General features: G+C 41.6%; 1 protein-coding gene across 2 annotated transcripts in view; it reads right to left on the bottom strand.

Annotated features, from left to right (window-relative positions):
* The window catches only part of SNTG1 (syntrophin gamma 1), a 957,068-nt gene that overhangs the window by 420,005 nt on the left and 516,849 nt on the right, over positions 1 to 20,214 (bottom strand). For both annotated transcript variants that reach the window (XM_073583787.1, XM_073583788.1), the window contains one exon: positions 8,105 to 8,159. In XM_073583787.1, coding sequence (XP_073439888.1) covers positions 8,105 to 8,131 — 27 coding nt within the window. In that variant the 5' untranslated portion in view covers positions 8,132 to 8,159. The remainder of the gene's footprint in view (positions 1 to 8,104; positions 8,160 to 20,214) is intronic.

The following is a 20,214-nucleotide window of genomic DNA, read 5'->3' as shown; positions in this document are numbered from 1 at the left end:
ACACACCGCGGAGGTACTGGCCGACTACTTGCAGCGACAAACTGAGTCATGGCTGGGCAGACTACATCTTGAGGCAGGCAAGGTAGTTAGTGATAATGGCCAGAATATTGTGGCAGCCATAGCCCTTTCAAAACTCAGACACATACCTTGCTTGGCTCACACCTTGAACCTGGTGGTGCAGTGCTTCCTCAATAATTATCCGGAGTTAACAGCCCTGCTCCATAAGGTGTGAAGACTGTGCTCGCACATCTGTTGGTCGCCCGTACACTCCAGTCGTATGCAGAAGCTGCAGCGATTGCTCCACCTTCCCAAGCACCGCCTAATTATCGACGTTGCAACAAGGTGGAACTCCACCCTGCACTTGGTTCAGAGGCTGTGTGAATAGAGGCAGACTGTAATTAATTTGTGGGAGGATACACGGGCAGGCAGTTTGCAGGCAGACATGGAGTTGTCTGGTGTGCAGTGATCGATGCTAAAAGACCTCTATAAAGTCATTCGGTGTTTTGAGGAATGCACACGGCTGGTAAGCGCAGAGGACACCATCATAAGCATGAGCATCCCACTTATGCATCTGCTCATGCAAACTTTGACGCATATTAAGGAGCAGGCATCTGCAGCCAAGGAGGAAGAGGAGGAGGGAAGCCTTGATGACAGTCAGCCATTGTCTACTCAGGGAAGTCTCGTGGATGAGGTGGAGGAAGAAGAGGAAGAGGAGGAGGATGATGGGGATGATTATTTTGGGGAGGAGGATGCTTCTCAGGTGGCAAGAAAAAATGATGGCGTGGCAAGGTCAGGTATAGGGTTTGTGCGTGACTGGAGGGATGTTGATTTGCCAGAAAGTGCTCCTCCAACCAGCACTCGCAGTGCATCATTGACACCTGGAACATTGGCCCACATGTCTGATTATGCCTTGCAGATCCTAAAAAGGGACCCCCGCATTGCCAAAATGATGAACGATGACGACTACTGGTTGGCCAGCATCCTAGATCCATGCTATAAAGGCAAATTCCAAAACATCATGCCACAGGAGAACCTAGAGCTAATATTGGCTAACAAACAAGCAACTCTGGTAAACCATTTGAGGCATTCCCAGCACACAGCGGCAGTGATGCTTTTCCAATGAGCCATAGGGGGCAACATGGAAGAGGTGTTCATGGTGCACACAGCCAAAGTGGCGTTGGACACAGGGGTTTCATGACCATGTTGTGGACTGATTTTTTAAGTACCGCTCACACAACTGGTAATACTGCATCGATTGAAAGTGACAGGAGACAACAGTTGTCAACTATGGTAACAAACTACTTTTCCTCCCATATCGATGTTCTCCCTCACCGGTCATTCCCCTTTGACTATTGGGTCAGTAAACTTGACACCTGGCCTGAATTGGCACATTATGCCTTACAGGAGCTCGCTTGCCCTGCTGCTAGTGTGTTATCTGAACGAGTCTTTAGTGCTGCTGGATCAATCCTGACAGAAAAAAGGACCCATCTGTCGACCCAAAATGTTGATGATCTAACCTTCATTAAAATGAACCATGCATGGGTTTCAAAGGATTTTGTCCCACCCTCCCCTGCTGACACGTAGGTTGCCAGAAAAATGGCTTGCTTTTGTCCTCCTCTTCCGCGGACTTCTGCAATTACTCCATTTGCAGCTGCTGAATGTCCAACATCAACATATGCCAATTTTTCCACCTCCCTAACTGGGCTGCCTCCCCCCACAGGGCCAGGGTCACCATCTGGTGCACGCACCCGTGCGAGTGCTGTTGCCCTGGACAGTTGGGCACACACTTTGGCAACGGCACTGGCATAAGGTCCCTCATAGTAGAATCAAGTGTCTCTGACGGTGGGGGTGCACACCCGCCATCAGACACACCGGCGTACTATGAGGGGCCCTGTGCCAGTGCTGTCGCCAACGAGTGGGCCCCCCCTGCTTGCTCAGGATCACAGCACTTGCCGTGACGTCTTCCAAATTTCCTGACAGTGACATTCTGGTCAGAGAGCGCGATGACATCACGTCTGTACGCCCTCTGCCTAAACAGTCCAAGTGCAGTGAGATGGAAGATGGGGACGATGAGGAGTCCAGACTAGTACAGGGATTCCCTAGCGAGGAGACTTATTTAATTGTTTTGAATGTTGGGACAGCTATTTTTGGGGAGCACTATACTCTGGAGAATGATATGTGAGGCCCACCATACACTGGAGCATTCCAAAGGTGGACATCAGACACTGGAGCAGCATTTACAGGGCCCAATATGCACTGGAGCATTAGAAATGGGGCCCATTATATATGGAGCATTATTTGGGCCCATAACACAGTGGAGCTTCATCCATGGGGACCAACATATACTGTAGCATTATGTGGAGCTCATCATATACTGTTTCAAACATTATATGGGACCAATGATTCTGTATGGAGAAATATATGGGCCTCATTACTCTGTATAGCGCACTATGCGGTGGCCATAATACTGTATGGAGAAATATACTGTCTGTTTTTGGAGCTATTGGAGAATTTAAAATCGATATCAGTCATGAGATGTAAGAAGTGAAGCATTTTTCATTGTACTATACTGCTATTTCTCTGCCGTATCAGAGGATCATGAATTGTGGCATGTGTTAAAGGAGCCCAGTGACACTCTTTGGCCCTGGGCCCACAAAGATCTGGAGCCAGCCCTACCCCCCACAACTTTAGCCAAATAACCACCAGTTTTCAATGCCTAACTTTTATTATAAAGTAAATTAAGGTTGGCAAGCTTGAGTAATAAGAATTTATGTTTTTGGCATTAAAATGGGCACTGTAGGTGTGTTTCCTGTCCTCCACTCCCTGCCAACCTTGGTTCCCCATTGACTTGCATTGGGTTTCGTGTTTCAGTCGGCCTTCGACTTTTCATGATAATCGGCCGATTTCGTTCGACCCGACTTTTGAGAAAGTCGGGTTTCATGAAATCCGACTCGACCCGAAAAAAGGCAAAGTCGCTCATCTCTAGTTTTGAAAAACATCACCACAAGCCCTCATGATGACCTTTATAAAATGTGCTAAAGTCTTATTCGGAATGATCAAACAACAAACACTACATATGCGCTACTGTACAGTGGACTGTTTGAACAATATTATATGCCAATTTCTTAATTCTTAATTAATTGCTTATAATCAATTAGTTGCTTATAAGGGTTACTGTAAAATTCTCAATAAAAGTGAATGAGCTAAACTAGACTACAGACTGTTAGAATAAAAACATCTTTGCCCATTATTGCATTGCTATAAATAGTATTTCCATTATTTCACTATAGGAATTAAATGTCATGCACTCAGATAAAGTAATAGCAAAAAAAACTATACTATCATTTAAAAAAAATAGATTAAAGCTTTATGCAATTTCTGTGACTTTAAACTTGTTCTGGGAAATAATTTAAGCCACAAATGATTTTTTTGTTTTGCCTTCCAGTGGATGTGGAGAGTACTGATAGTTATTAGTTTTACTGGTATACCTTGATACAGAAGAAAAATACAACTGGAAACAAGATAGGAGTCAAAAGTGGTGGTATACTTTCTAAGGGCATCTTTAAATATGCTCTTCAAAATGAATTCTCTTGCTAACGCAAACATTAAAAAAAATTATATGACGTATTTTGGGCATTGTCAGACTGTGTAAGGACAAACTACATACAGTAAAAAGGGGGATGATGGCATAAATGTAATTATACATTTCTAGAAGAAATAACAGAGGAGAAGCACAACAAACAATTCTGAGAAACGAAGCTCCTGAACTGTTATTATGTGAAGTGCAAGCATTTACTAGAAAAGTAAGAGAATCAAATTCCAGTAATCTTTCTGATGGACAATTTTATTACATATTAATTTTATATTCTGTTGTCATCAATCATCTATTGTGCTTATTAGTAACCAGCCGTAATGCTTACCATGTCATTAAACATGCATATGAGTCCAGATTCGCTATCTTTGGTGGAACTGTATATACATAGTGTAACATATCTAAAATAATGAATACAATTATATTTCAATAGCCTGGAACAGGTAAAGTAATAAATCCAGTACCTGATTGAATGAATACAACTGATCAGACAGATGTTACTACATACCAGACAGTTCCTCCAAAATTCCTCCATCACTTTCACACACATGGTGCACACAGCCGAAGTGGCGTTGGACACAGGGGTTTGCTACTTGTATAGTTGTGGTTTGCCACTTTTATACATCACAACATTCTATCAAGAAGGATGAGGTAGGATGAAGCTGGCAGGTGAAACCAAGGGTTGAAAATGAGATTGGTGTGACACATGCTTGTTTTTTAGCATTCAAGGGAATCTGTCAGCAGATTTTTGCTATGTAATCTGAGAACAGGATGAGGTAGGGGCTGACGCGCAGATGTCAGGGATGTTCTGATTCAATACAATGACGGTTGTATCACCTGACATTATCACTGTCTGTACTACAGTTTTCTTAAAGACCTTGTCTGACTATGCCCCCTCCTCTGAAATGTAGCTCACTGTCAACATACAATGTACGCAGAAAGATGTGGTGTGGGCGAGGGCAGCTTTCTAAGCTTTGTTACAAGCTACATCTAAAAACTGTCACAACTGCTGCACCCAGTAAACTAAGTGATTGGGATCAGGGTCTCTTTTTCCTAAATTTTGCTGCTCTCCAATGAAGTAGTTACAATCTGGTGACAGATTTCCTTTAAAGAAGGTGGCCTAGATATTGCACCTTTTTGGAAGTAGAATGACAATAACTTTTTTTAGAAGCGTTATCAGGGTTGCATAATTTATATTTTTTCTAAATAAGATCCACTGCCTCTTCACTTCAGATGGACTTATTGAATGTGGAATTACAGAATTCAGCAGTATCTCATCTTGCTTCTTAGTAGCCCTCTGCAATCCCTTATAATGGAGAGCCTTGGTATTCAACCGGAAGGTGAAAATCACAATTACATTCTGGAAAAATTGGTTACTCTGCACTAACGAAAATAAAAGAGCTAAAGTTGTATTCAGTCTTCAAAGGGAACCTGGCAAAAAAAAGCAATTTACCTGTAGCCAAAGAAGTAATATGCAGGTAAATATAGTTTTACAAATGTGCAGGAGTCTAACTGGAAGAGCAACTGCAAGGCAAAAATGAAGTTTTATTTTTCCTGCAGATACAGTACTCACTTCCAGCCATCGGGGTGGCACTAAGGCTGCATTTGCTATAGAGTAAGAGTCCTGTAATCACTCCCTCTGCTCCTTGACAGAATGCCTGCTCTGCAAACATGCTGCAGAGAGTCAGGGAGCTGTGGGCATGTTTACAGCATGTTCGCTGTCTACTGAATTCTGACCGTTTACAGCCCTTGTGAGCAGCTGCAGGTAGAAAATAATGTCATTTCTTCCCTGAAACCACACTTCCAATTAAACTTCTGCATGTTTTAAACCATTATTTACTCCCAGATTACGTCTAAGACTGCAGGTGTATAGTGTATTTTTTCTTCTTTTTTGCTGATAAGCTCCCTTTAGCACCATGCAACAAGTCTTGAAAATGGCGCCCGCTACTGCGCAGGCACAGGCGGTGCCATCTTGGAGGAGGGTTTTTTTTCTCCAGTAAGATGGCGCCACTGGCACATGCGCAGTAGCAGCTCTATCGGATCACAGCTAGACACCGATAGCAGCTACTGCGCAGGCGCAGCAGGTGCCATTTTCAAATTGATTTTTTTTTCAAGCTGAATAACATGAAGAAAATGTATTATTGGCACATAAAACATGCGATTATGCTGCAGAGCAGGTGCCATGGTCGGCACATGCCAGCAGAAGGTTTTTTGTTTTATTTAAGTATCTACCGATATTCATTATGCAAACTAGGGGGCAGGCAAGTGAGTGATCAGTGATCTGTCAGCAGTCTGCATTATGAATAGCTAATCAGAGCACCACATGCAGACACCCCCTCCAGACCCGCCTTAGGGCAAGAGCATATCATTAACACAAAACTGAAAATAAAGATTAAAGTACAACCATAAGATGGATTTTATCAACCAAGGTATCATTTTAATCAGTATAACGGTGCCGACCTGACACTGTCTGTAGGTTACTATGCACAATCTTGCTGACAGGTTCCCTTTAACGGCTAAATTACTGAAACAGAAAAAACTTGCATATAGTAGGTGCTATTGCAGCATTACAGTGAAAGAAGGAGGCATATCTAAAGAAGAATATAATGCTGTCTGCAGAACCTGCAGGGCACAAATCAGATTAGCTAAAGCTGAAAATGAATTGAGGCTTGCAAGAGATGTCAAAAGCAATAATAAAGGATTTTGGGGATATGTCAAAAGTAAAACAAAAGTCAAAGATGCTATAGGATTTTTACAGGATGAAAATGATGAAATGGTAAGACAGGATGTTGAGAAGGCTAAACTTTTAAATTCCTATTTTGCATCTGTTTTCTCTCAGAAAGGAAATGTAACATCAACTGTTATTCACTGTCCTATTAAGGGAATAGAAGAATCCAGGATATCTATAAACAGAAAGATAGTGAGGAAACACTTAGCTAACCTAAATGAATTCAAGTCTCCAGGTCCAGATGAATTACACCCCAGAGTACTGAAGGAGATAGCAGAAGAAATTTTTGAACCCCTCTCCATAATCTTTGAAAATTCTTGGAGAACAGGAGAAGTGCCAGAAGACTGGAGAAGAGCAAATGTTGTTCCTATCTTCAAAAAGGGGAAGAAGGTGGACCCAGGCAACTATAGGCCGGTGAGTCTGACTTCTATACCAGGAAAGATCTTTGAACAAATTATTAAACAACATGTATGTCAATACCTGGATAAGAATGAAGTGATTAAACAGAGTCAGCATGGGTTTGTAACTAATAAGTCATGTCAGACTAATTTAATTTCCTTCTATGACGGTATTACTGATTGGGTGGATCAAGGAAATGCTGTAGATATAGTATATCTTGACTTCAGCAAAGCATTTGACAAAGTCTCTCATACAATCCTTATTGAAAAAATGACTAAGTATGGAATGGACAAGGCAACTGTTAGGTGGATTCATAACTGGCTTAGTGATCGGACCCAAAGAGTGGTCGTAAATGGCTGCACATCCAGTTGGAAGAATGTCTCAAGTGGGGTACCACAGGGCTCTGTCCTGGGCCCTGTATTGTTCAACATCTTTATCAACGATTTAGATGAAGGAATTGAGGGTAAACTGATTAAATTTTCTGATGACACAAAGCTAGGAGGGATAGCTAATACTAGAGAAGAGAGAGAGAGGATTCAAAAAGATTTAAATAAACTGGAGAAGTGGGCAGCAACTAACAGAATGGTTTTTAACAGGGGGAAATGCAAAGTACTACATCTGGGCAATAAAAATGAAAAAAGCATATATAGAATGGGAGGAATAGGGCTAAGTGACAGCACATGTGAAAAAGACTTGGGTATACTAATAGATCACAGACTGAATATGAGTCAACAGTGTGATGCAGCAGCAAAAAAGGCAAATGCAATTCTAGGATGTATTAACAGAAGCATACAGTCTAGATCACGTGAAGTAATTATTTCCCTCTACTCCTCTTTGGTCAGACCTCATCTGGAATATTGTGTCCAATTTTGGGCACCACATTTTAAAAAAGACATCAACAAACTGGAGCAAGTTCAGAAAAGAGCGACCAGAATGGTGACCGGTCTGCAAACCCTGTCTTATGAGGAAAGGTTGCAGGATTTGGGAATGTTTAGTTTGCAAAAGAGAAGACTGAGAGGAGACTTAATAGCTGTCTACAAATATCTAAAGGGCTGTAGAAGGATCAACTTTATTCTCATTTGCACAAGGAAAGACTAGAAGCAATGGGATGAAGCTGAATGGGAGGAGACACAGATTAGATATTAGAAAAAACTTTTTGACAGTTAGAGTGATCAAGGAGTGGAACAGGCTGCCACGAGAAGTGGTGAGTTCTCCTTCAATGGAAGTCTTCAAACAGAGGCTGGACAGACATCTAACTGGGATGATTTAGCGAATCCTGCTTTGAGCAGGGGGTTGGACCAGATGGCCCAGGAGGTCCCTTCTACGATTCTATGAAAAAAACTTGTCTTCTGTATCTTTTAAAGGTGTAATAACTTACTGCTCACCTCATCACATGTCGTCCGGAAATCCATATGCCGTAGCACAGAAAGGAGTATTTGTCTAAAAAAAAATAAAGCAAAAAGAATTACTATCTCACGTTTATATTTTCAGAAAACATCATCAGTCATTAACAATGAGTAGAGTTAAGTAGGTGAGAGAGGCCAGATGTAAGAGTAGATCTTGTTTTGTATGCTTTTTTTAATTTTGTTGATTTTTTTCGCAAACAAACTTAAATTATCTGGTCTTTTCTTCTGAAATTTGAAGGTGGAAGGTTTAGTTTTTGGGTTGTTATGTGAAGAAATCTTTTGAAGTTTGAATTTGTCAGCCATATTTAAAAAAAATGTAAAAATGTGGTTTTCAGCACATTGATTTGTGGTAAATCTAAAGTACCTGAAAGCCACTAAAAAGATGTGTACAGCACTCTGAGGTCTCCTAGAACTTTATCCAAACCCTTTCAAGCTATTACATGTCAGCTGCATTTCCTGCTTTTGCATTTACAGTGGGGCAAAAAAGTATTTAGTCAGTCAGCAATAGTGCAAGTTCCACCACTTAAAAAGATGAGAGGCGTCTGTAATTTACATCATAGGTAGACCTCAACTATGGGAGACAAACTGAGAAAAAAAAATCCAGAAAATCACATTGTCTGTTTTTTTCATTTTATTTGCATATTATGGTGGAAAATAAGTATTTGGTCAGAAACAAAATTTCATCTCAATACTTTGTGATATATCCTTTGTTGGCAATGACAGAGGTCAAACATTTTCTGTAAGTCTTCACAAGGTTGCCACACACTGTTGTTGGTATGTTGGCCCATTCCTCCATGCAGATCTCCTCTAGAGCAGTGATGTTTTTGGCTTTTCGCTTGGCAACACGGACTTTCAACTCCCTCCAAAGGTTTTCTATAGGGTTGAGATCTGGAGACTGGCTAGGCCACTCCAGGACCTTGAAATGCTTCTTACGAAGCCACTCCTTCGTTGCCCTGGCGGTGTGCTTTGGATCATTGTCATGTTGAAAGACCCAGCCACGTTTCATCTGCAATGCCCTTGCTGATGGAAGGAGGTTTGCACTCAAAATCTCACGATACATGGCCCCATTCATTCTTTCATGTACCCGGATCAGTCGTCCTGGCCCCTTTGCAGAGAAACAGCCCCAAAGCATGATGTTTCCACCACCATGCTTTACAGTAGGTATGGTGTTTGATGGATGCAACTCAGTATTCTTTTTCCTCCAAACACGACAAGTTGTGTTTCTACCAAACAGTTCCAGTTTGGTTTCATCAGACCATAGGACATTCTCCCAAAACTCCTCTAGATCATCCAAATGCTCTCTAGCAAACTTCAGACGGGCCCGGACATGTACAGGCTTAAGCAGTGGGACACGTCTGGCACTGCAGGATCTGAGTCCATGGTGGCGTAGTGTGTTACTTATGGTAGGCCTTGTTACATTGGTCCCAGCTCTCTGCAGTTCATTCACTAGGTCCCCCCGTGTGGTTCTGGGATTTTTGCTCACCGTTCTTGTGATCATTCTGACCCCACGGGGTGGAATTTTGCGTGGAGCACCAGATCGAGGGAGATTATCAGTGGTCTTGTATGTCTTCCATTTTCTAATTATTGCTCCCACAGTTGATTTCTTCACTCCAAGCTGGTTGGCTATTGCAGATTCAGTCTTCCCAGCCTGGTGCAGGGCTACAATTTTGTTTCTGGTGTCCTTTGACAGCTCTTTGGTCTTCACCATAGTGGAGTTTGGAGTCAGACTGTTTGAGGGTGTGCACAGGTGTCTTTTTATACTGATAACAAGTTTAAACAGGTGCCATTACTACAGGTAATGAGTGGAGGAAAGAGGAGACTCTTAAAGAAGAAGTTACAGGTCTGTGAGAGCCAGAAATCTTGTTTGCTTGTTTCTGACCAAAAACTTATTTTCCACCATAATATGCAAATAAAATGAAAAAAAAAACAGACAATGTGATTTTCTGGATTTTTTTTTCTCAGTTTGTCTCCCATAGTTGAGGTCTACCTATGATGTAAATTACAGACGCCTCTCATCTTTTTAAGTGGTGGAACTTGCACTATTGCTGACTGACTAAATACTTTTTTGCCCCACTGTATACAGGCTATAATAGTCCCTCTTTATTGACTGTGTTAAATCATGTGATTTGGGTTATGTGTGATCCTTCTCAGGCTAATGAATTCTTCTGGAATGGGTAAAATGTCAACTACCATTTTAGGCAAATTTACCAGGTTAAAGAAATTCCTAAAAATTTATCAAGAATTTGACTTCCATTGAATTGATTTGGTCATCTACAAATGTTAAGATTTATTTACCATTAAGTTGTCCATTATCAAAAAAATATTTTTTTTTCCAAAAAGGTAATTTTTGTCTTAATACAAGCATTAAACATAAGCAACTCAAGCTTGATGAATGTGTACATTTAAACACCTAAACTTACAACCCATGCAGTAAGGCTTAAATACATAAGCAAACAATAATTACAATAAATAGAAAAATGCAATCCATTAAAATCATAATGAATTTTTGTATATATATATGTATGTTCTCCCCGTGTTTGCATGGGTTTTCTCTGGGTACTACGGTTTCCTCCAACATTCCAAAGGCATACTGATATGGAAATTAGATTGTAAGCCCCAGTGGGGACAGCGATGATAATCTATGTAAAGCACTGTGAAGTATGATAGCCCTATATAAGCAAAGCATAGTAAATGAAATAAATTTTATGTATAGAAATATATAAACAGTATATATATATATATATATATATATACACTGCTCAAAAAATAAAGGGAACACTCAAATAACACATGCTAGATCAGAATGAATGAAATATTCTCATTGAATACTTTGTTCTGTATAAAGTTGAATGTGCTGACTACAAAATCACACAAAAATCGTCAATCATCAGAACCTCCCACTCCCGTCACCAAGACTATACACGTGCTGTGCCAATTCTTTGGAATGCACTTCCCAGGTCAATACGATTAGTCCACAATCCCCACAATTTTAAGCGTGCCTTGAAAGCGCATTTATTCAGACTGGCCTACCGCCTCAGCACATTAACCTAATCTATCCCTGTGTGGCACAGCCAAAAGATTTACCATAACCAGGTTCCCCGCATCATGTTCCCACATGCTTTATGCATCCATTAGCCCTCTGTGTCTGTACTGTTACACACTTAACATTATAGCTGGTCCATACAATCAGAGCAATTGTTACCACCCACCTTTCGTGTCTACCTTTTTCCTCATAGATTGTAAGCTTGCGAGCAGGGTCCTCATTCCTCTTGGTATCTGTTATGATCTATGTGATTATTGTTATGCTGTAATGTCTATTTTCTGTACTAGTCCCCTCTGAAATGTAAAGTGCTGTGGAATATGTCGGCGCTATAGAAATAAAATTTATTATTATTATTATTATCAATGGAAATCAAATTTATTAACCAATGGAGGTCTGGATTTGGAGTCACACACAAAATTAAAATGAGGGTCAGTATTGTGTGTGGTCTCCACGTAGCTGTATGACCTCCCTACTGTACTACACCTGGGCATGCTCCTAATGAGGCGGCAGATGGTCTCCTAAGGGATCTCCTCCCAGACCTGGACTAAATAATCCGCCAAATCCTTGACAGTCTGTGGTGCAACGTGATGTTGGTGGAGGGAGCGAGACATGATGTCCCAGATGTGCTCAATCAGATTCAGGTCTGGGGAACAGGCGGGCCAGTCTATAGCTTGAATGCTTCAATGCCTTCATCTTGCAGGAACTGCTGACATACTCCAGCCACATGAGGTCTGGCATTGTCCTGCAATAGGAGGAACCCAGGGCCAACCGCATCAGCATATGGTCTCACAAGGGGTCTGAAGATCTCATCTTGGTACCTAAGGGCAGTCAGGCTACCTCTGGTGAGCACATGGAGGACTGTGAAAGAAATGCCACCCCATACCATTACTGACCCACTGCCAAGCTGGTCATGCTGAAGGATGTTGCAGGCAGCAGATCGCTCTCCATGGCATCTCCAGACTCTGTCATGTCTGTCACATGTGCTCAGTGTGAACCTGCTTTCATCTGTGAAGAGCAGAGGGCGCCAGTGGCAAATTTGCCAATTCTGTTCTTTGGCAAATGCCAAGCATCCTACATGGTGTTGGGCTGTGAGCAGAACCCCCATCTGTGGACATCGGGCACTCAGACCATCCTTATTGAGTCAGTTTCTAACCGTTTGTGAGTCCTCAGTGGTTGATACCTTTTAATGGCTAACTGAAAAGATGGTAACACATTGCAAGCTTTCGAGACTACTCAGGTCTCTTCTTCAGGCTAGACTAATACAAAATCTGAAGAGTCATACATTTATGCATAATACAACACAGAAAAAATGCAATGGATTAGACAAGTGACGTGAAGCAGAACTATCAATATGGGAGAGGGAGAAACATAAATATTGGACCAGTACATAGATAAGGAGTCCGGATGTTTTATAGTCCTCTGATTGGGGTCTCCTAATGTGTTGTGATGCCCCCACCAAGTCTTGAAAGCAAATTCCTTAATTGATGTAAAAAGACAAATCCATGCGACACATTCATTCCAGCACTGAGAGTGTCAAAGGTCATCATAAATTTATACTCCCAAACACGTCTCTCTCTCTGAGATGTGAAGTTACCTTTCAATACTAGTAATTTCATATCCATGTTGCTGTGATCAGGGATACAAAAATGTTTTGCCACAGGTAGATCCATTCTTTTAACCGTTTGTGCAGACCCATGCACATTTGTGGCCTGCTGGAGGTCATTTTGCAGGGCTCTGGCAGTGCTCCTCTCGTTCCTCCTTGCACAAAGGCGGAGGCAGTGGTCCTGCTGCTGGGTTGTTGCCCCATATAGCCCCCTCCACATCTCATTTTGTACTGACCTGTCTTCTGGCAGCGCCTCCAGCATCTGGACACTACGCTGACAGACACAGCAAACCTTCTTTCCACAGCTTGCATTGATGTGCCATCCTCGATGAGCTGCACTACCTGAGCCTTGTGTGGGTTGTAGAGTCCGTCTCATGCTACCACAAGTGTGAAAACACAACCCACATTCAAAATTGACCAAAACATCAGACAGAAAGCATTGGTACTGAGATGTGGTCTGTGGTCCCCACCTGAAGAACCACTACTTTATTGACGGTGCAACAACCAAGCAGCAGGACCGCTACCTCTGCCTTTGTGCAAGGAGGAACAGGAGGAGCACTGCCAGAACTGTGCAAAGTGATCTCCAGCAGGCCATAAATGTGCATGTGTCTGCACAGAAACCAAATCCATGGGGATGGTCTGAGGGCCCTATGTCCACAGATGGCGGTTGTGCTCACAGCCCAACACCGTGCAAGGTGCTTGGCATTTGCCATAGAATTCCAGGATTGGCAAATTCACCACTGGCGCCCTGTGCTCTTCATAGATGAAAGCAGGTTCACACTGAGCACATGTGACAGACATGACAGAGACTGGAGACGCCATGGAGAGCAATCTGCTGCTTGAAACATCCTTCAGCATGACCGGTTTGGCACTGGGTCAGTAATGGTGTGGTGTGGCATTTCTTTTGAGGGCCACACAGCCCTCCATGTGCTCGCCAGAAGTAGCCTGACTGCCATTTGGTACCGAGATGAGATCCTCAGACCCCTTGTGAGACCATATGCTGATGCGGTTGGCCCTGGGTTACTCCTAATGCAGGACAATGCCAGACCTCAAGTGGCTGGAGTGTGTCAGCAGTTCCTGCAAGATGAAGGCATTGAAGCTATGGACTGACCCACCCATTCTCCAGACCTGAAACCGATTGAGCACATCTGGGACCTCTTGTCTCGCTCCATCCACCAACGTCATGTTGCACCACAGCCTGTCCAGGAGTTGGCGGATGCTTTAGTCCAGGTCTGGGAGGAGATCCCTCAGGAGACCATCCGCCGCCTCATCAGGAGCATGCCCAGGCGTTGTATAGTAGGGAGGTCACACAGGCACGTGGAGGCCACACACAATACTGAGCATCTTTTCCTTGTCATGAGGCATTTCCACTGAAGTAGGATCAGCCTGTAATTTGTTTTTCCACTTTGATTTTGAGAATCATTCCAAATCCATATCTCCATGGGATATTCATTTTGATTTACATTGAAAATTGTTATGCTTTATTGTTCTGATCACATTCCACTATGTAATGAATAAAAATTTGCAACTGGAATATTTCATTCAGAGATATCTGGGATGTGGTATTTTAGTGTTCCCTTTATTTTTTTGAGCAGTGTATATATATTTGTACACATAACCACACCATATTTTGTAGACTATAAGACACATTTTTTCTTCCAAAAATTTGGAGGAAAATGGGGGGTGCGCCTTATAGTCCGGATGTACCCGCTGTGGCTTTGGATGGTGGGTGGGGGGGTGTCAGCGGTGGACCAGCAGGTTAAAGGAGGCAGGAGCCGGGTGCTGCGGCTAACACTGGAGATCAATGAATATTCATTTCTCTTTAGTAGTGGACACACCACCTGCTTCCTGCAGCTGCTGGACTTTGAAGTGTGCCCGCTACTTAAGAGAATGAATATTCACTGCGCTCCACTCCTAAGGATGTGTGGAGCAGTGACTATTCATTGATCTTTATTAGTGGGCACAGTAGTCGCAGCTTCTGCAGCTGCTGGGCGATCAGGTGTGGCCGCTTTTAAAGAAAATGCATATTCACTGCTCTCCACACCCACGAAAGTGAAGAGCAGTGAATATTCATTCCCTTTAGTAGTGGGCACAGGTGATAGCCTGGCAGCTGCAGGATGTCGGCGTCTGAGATTACTGAGCCCACTATTAAAGATCAATGTGTATTCACTGCTTCACACATCCATAGTCCTGGGTATGGGGAGCAGTGAGTATTCCAACAGATGTCCTCTGCTTGTATGATGTCACTGCTATGCGCTGCTTACAAGCATAAGTCAGCTGCTGGCATCAGAACAGGACACCGTGAGGGAGCACAGGGAAGGTGTGTAGAATGGTTTATGTTTTTTTTAATGTTTTTTTTTATTTGGGCCATATATACCAGTCTTGGAAGTTGGGTCATTAATACTAGGATAGGGATGAGGGGACCATGCATTCCAGGATAGGGATGAGGGGGTCATGCATACCAGGATAGGGAGAAGGGAATCATATATACCAGGATAGGGGGATATTAGTACAGAACTGACCACATTTTTTGCTTCTTTTTTGACTATTTTCCTCCTCTAAAATTTAGATGCATTTTATGATCTGGTGCATCTTTTTGTCCGAAAAATACAATGTTTTATATATATATATATATATATATATACACCCATAAAACATGAATTCATAATATTAGAAATCTTGTTAATCTGTGTGTAAATCATAAAGGAGTATAGGCAGGTATGGGCACCAAGTATATAGAATGTATACAGTTAGTTATAGATAACTGCAAGTAGTTGGTGTTGGTTGGTATAAAGATCACATCTCAGGAGACTTCTAATGTTAGTATGCGTTATTACAATCTTGCCTACTGTCCGTTTCACACAACTGTCAAATGGAAATATTTATTGTGCCAAAAGACCAATAAAACGATTGTATTCCACTAGGAACATGCAGTGAAAACTTTTCTAAACTTTATTTTTAGAAAATATCCCATTATTTTGTTCAGACTGGTTAGATCATGTTCTTGGCAAAAATCTAAAAATCTAAAAGTGAACTAAAGATATTTTAGTCAAGGGTCCTATAGTCAGGAAATCCTAAACACTTAACGGCTAAAATCACTAATTTGATCTTAAACTACTTATTCCTATTAAATTGTTAGGATCCAAACACGGTAGAAAAAAAATGGAGAAGGCAAGTCAGTACCCAGTCTCAATATGATTTCTGAAGAGGTTTGAACCTACCACATCACAGCATTAAGCATTAAACACCTAATTATTAGAGATGTTCAAATATTTACAGTGGGGAAAAAAAGTATTTAGTCAGTCAGCAATAGTGCAAGTTCCACCACTTAAAAAGATGAGAGGCGTCTGTAATTTACATCATAGGTAGACCTCAACTATGGGAGACAAACTGAGAAAAAAAAATCCAGAAAATCACATTGTCTGGTTTTTTTCATTTTATTTGCATATTATGGTGGAAAATAAGTATTTGGTCAGAAACAAAATTTCATCTCAATACTTTGTGATATATCCTTTGTTGGCAATGACAGAGGTCAAACGTTTTCTGTAAGTCTTCACAAGGTTGCCACACACTGTTGTTGGTATGTTGGCCCATTCCTCCATGCAGATCTCCTCTAGAGCAGTGATGTTTTTGGCTTTTCGCTTGGCAACACGGACTTTCAACTCCCTCCAAAGGTTTTCTATAGGGTTGAGATCTGAAGGCTGGCTAGGCCACTCCAGGACCTTGAAATGCTTCTTACGAAGCCACTCCTTCATTGCCCTGACGGGGTGCTTTGGATCATTGTCATGTTGAAAGACCCAGCCACGTTTCATCTTCAATGCCCTTGCTGATGGAAGGAGGTTTGCACTCAAATCTCATGATACATGGCCCCATTCATTCTTTCATGTACCCGGATCAGTCGTCCTGGCCCCTTTGCAGAGAAACAGCCCCAAAGCATGATGTTTCCACCACCATGCTTTACAGTAGGTATGGTGTTTGATGGATGCAACTCAGTATTCTTTTTCCTCCAAACATGACAAGTTGTGTTTCTACCAAACAGTTCCAGTTTGGTTTCATCAGACCATAGGACATTCTCCCAAAACTCCTCTGGATCATCCAAATGCTCTCTAGCAAACTTCAGACGGGCCCGGACATGTACAGGCTTAAGCAGTGGGACACGTCTGGCACTGCAGGATCTGAGTCCATGGTGGCGTAGTGTGTTACTTATGGTAGGCCTTGTTACATTGGTCCCAGCTCTCTGCAGTTCATTCACTAGGTCCCCCCGTGTGGTTCTGGGATTTTTGCTCACCGTTCTTGCGATCATTCTGACCCCACGGGGTGGGATTTTGCGTGGAGCACCAGATCGAGGGAGATTATCAGTGGTCTTGTATGTCTTCCATTTTCTAATTATTGCTCCCACAGTTGATTTCTTCACTCCAAGCTGGTTGGCTATTGCAGATTCAGTCTTCCCAACCTGGTGCAGGGCTACAATTTTGTTTCTGGTGTCCTTTGACAGCTCTTTGGTCTTCACCATAGTGGAGTTTGGAGTCAGACTGTTTGAGGGTGTGCACAGGTGTCTTTTTATACTGATAACAAGTTTAAACAGGTGCCATTACTACAGGTAATGAGTGGAGGAAAGAGGAGACTCTTAAATAAGAAGTTACAGGTCTGTGAGAGCCAGAAATCTTGATTGCTTGTTTCTGACCAAATACTTATTTTCCACCATAATATGCAAATAAAATGAAAAAAAACAGACAATGTGATTTTCTGGATTTTTTTTTCTCAGTTTGTCTCCCATAGTTGAGGTCTACCTATGATGTAAATTACAGACGCCTCTCATCTTTTTAAGTGGTGGAACTTGCACTATTGCTGACTGACTAAATACTTTTTTTCCCCACTGTATATCAGGACACATTATAACTACACCATATTACTGATCTGTCACTGCTGCTGGCAACTCTTCTATTTTTTTCTACCCCTATCAATTGAATTGTCAGATTATTTATATACTACTGCACTAATTGTCTTCACAGTTACAAAGTCACAAAGAGGTCTAGATGCACATGATGAGAGCATTATACTGCCTCTGTACAAATACCTGGTTAGACTGCACATGAAGTACTGTGTACAGTTTTGGGCACAGATGCTCAGGATGGATACAATGCAACTAGAGCGAGTACAAATGTGGGCAACAAAATTAATAAAATGGATGGGGGAACTATAAAACCCAGAGGGATTATCAAAATTAGGATTATTTAGTAACTGAGGGGCAATCTAATAACCATGTATTAGTATATTAGGGGACAATACAAATATCTCTCCAAGGATCTGTTTATACCAAGGAATGTAACAGTCACAAGGGGGCATTCTCTGCGTTTGGAGGAGAGAAGGTTTTTCCACACCAACATACTTTAGAAGAGGATTCTTTACTGTTAGGGCAGTGAGAATCTGGAATTCCTTGCCTGAGGAGGTGATGATCGCAAACTCAGTCGAGGGGTTCAAGAGAAGCTTGTATGTCTTCCTGGAGCGTAGCAACATTGCATTTTACAGTTACTAGGTTCTTTAGAAGGACATAGATCTGGGGATTTATTCTGACGGAATATAGGCTGAACTGGATGGACTAATTTTTTTTTGGCATTGCTAACTCTATTTTACTAGTTGAAGCTGTACAACATTATTTTGTGAAGTATTTTTACAATGTTTTAGATAATTTCTTTTGTGTCTCTATAGATTAGCTGTGAGCTCTGTCAAACTCTCGCTAATTTATATCACGTTGAAATGGCTGCTGCATTCCCTACTTAGGTTTTTATACAGGCTATGGTAGAAACATAAATGACTGCACTATGTGACAGCTGCAAGGCAATATGGGGATATCGATGCATTTGTGCCAGAGATCATATCAATATGTGGCTGATGCAATCTTCTGCAATGTAAAATGTCAGCAGGCATTTTGTCAGTGATTTGTGCAAATAGAATTGCAAATTATTTGAATTTCATAAAATTTTATGCGATTCACATCAAAATGATTTCTCATCTTTACTAATTAGTACAATAAATCTTGAGTTTAAAATGTTATGAAAATCTTTTCAGCTACAATATAATATCTGAATTCTGTGGTTGGGGAAGGCACAATGCAGCAAGCTGGAGGAAAGATCTGTAGCAAGATGCAGGAGTTTACAGGTTTGAAAAAAATCTGCCAGGTTCAAACAACACTAAAAAAATAACTAATTTAGTGTAGTTTGGATGCAGATTTATTATCAAAAGCTCTGAACTCACAACTGAAAAAAGTTTTGAGGAGATACTGGGACTTTTCTTATTTGTATATTACCTAAATTAATATGCATCAATAACTGCATTAATCTGAGAGTAGCTTAGAGACTCATGTACCCGGCATTAATTTACAATATGCAAAATAAATGACACATGAAAAAACACAGAATGCTATTTGAAAATACAAAACTATATTTTGTGATTGGCATTTTATTTATTCTCACTCTTTATAATGTCACATACAAAGAAGCAGCTGCCAAAATTAAAATAAACAGGTATGTGTTAATTTATCATTTTAATAACACAAGATTAGGTGCTCATGATTTGTAATTACAGGTGTGGAATGCAGCTTATTTTTAAGTTATTTTATGCACTGTGATGAGTCAATGAGTTTGGAGGAATCTTCATCTTTGTTAACCATTGCAAACGCAATATGTGCAATAGCATCTAAATAATTTGCTTCATTACTTGCTATTTTCACTCATCATTCAGTTCTTTTCAACAGCTTATGCACATATTATTGCACTATACATAAGTCATGTTATGTGCCAAGGAAGGGGAAGGCTTTCCTGATCTCCCAGGCTAGGATGCAGTTTTTTTTTTATATACTAAATATACAGCATGGCTTCTACATATATTATCTGTAGTTCTATAGAATTTTTTGGAAATATCTTTTTTGGGTTGTATTTAGAGTTGAGCGAAACGGGTCGAAAAATTTCAAAAGTCACCGACTTTTGGCAAAGTCGGGTTTCATGAAACGAAACCTGACCCTAGGATGAGGTCGGCCACGAGGTCGGCGACTTACGCGCCAAAGTCGCGTTTCAAAAGTTTGTTTTGCGCTCTTTTTCAGCCAATCAGGATCCACGGACACTGTGGGCAACGTGATGACATAGGCACGGGTCACCACCATCTTTCAGAAGGGCATGCAAGTGATTGGCTTGCTTTGGTGGGCGTCACAGGGGGTATAAAAGCATAGGGTGAGGTTGCTGCTGATTCTGTAGGGAGAGTGTTAGGCAGGGAAGAAGAAAAAAAAACTGCTTCTGCTGCTAGCGATTGTGCCTGTACAACACACTAGTCACTGTGTGTGCAGTGCAAGGGGAGGCTATATTGTGGTGTATCAGTGGTGTTGGTTGTTGGGCTGCCTTCTAAGGCTTCCTGACAGCTGCATTGCTGTTTACCCACTGCTCTGCAAAC

Source organism: Dendrobates tinctorius, unplaced genomic scaffold, assembly GCF_039654945.1.
Source record: "Dendrobates tinctorius isolate UK_male_01 unplaced genomic scaffold, ASM3965494v1 ptg000081l, whole genome shotgun sequence".
NCBI classification, from domain to species: domain Eukaryota; kingdom Metazoa; phylum Chordata; class Amphibia; order Anura; family Dendrobatidae; genus Dendrobates; species Dendrobates tinctorius.
The sequence above is the reverse complement of the archived record's forward strand: the minus strand, read 5'-3'. Positions and strand labels throughout refer to the sequence as shown.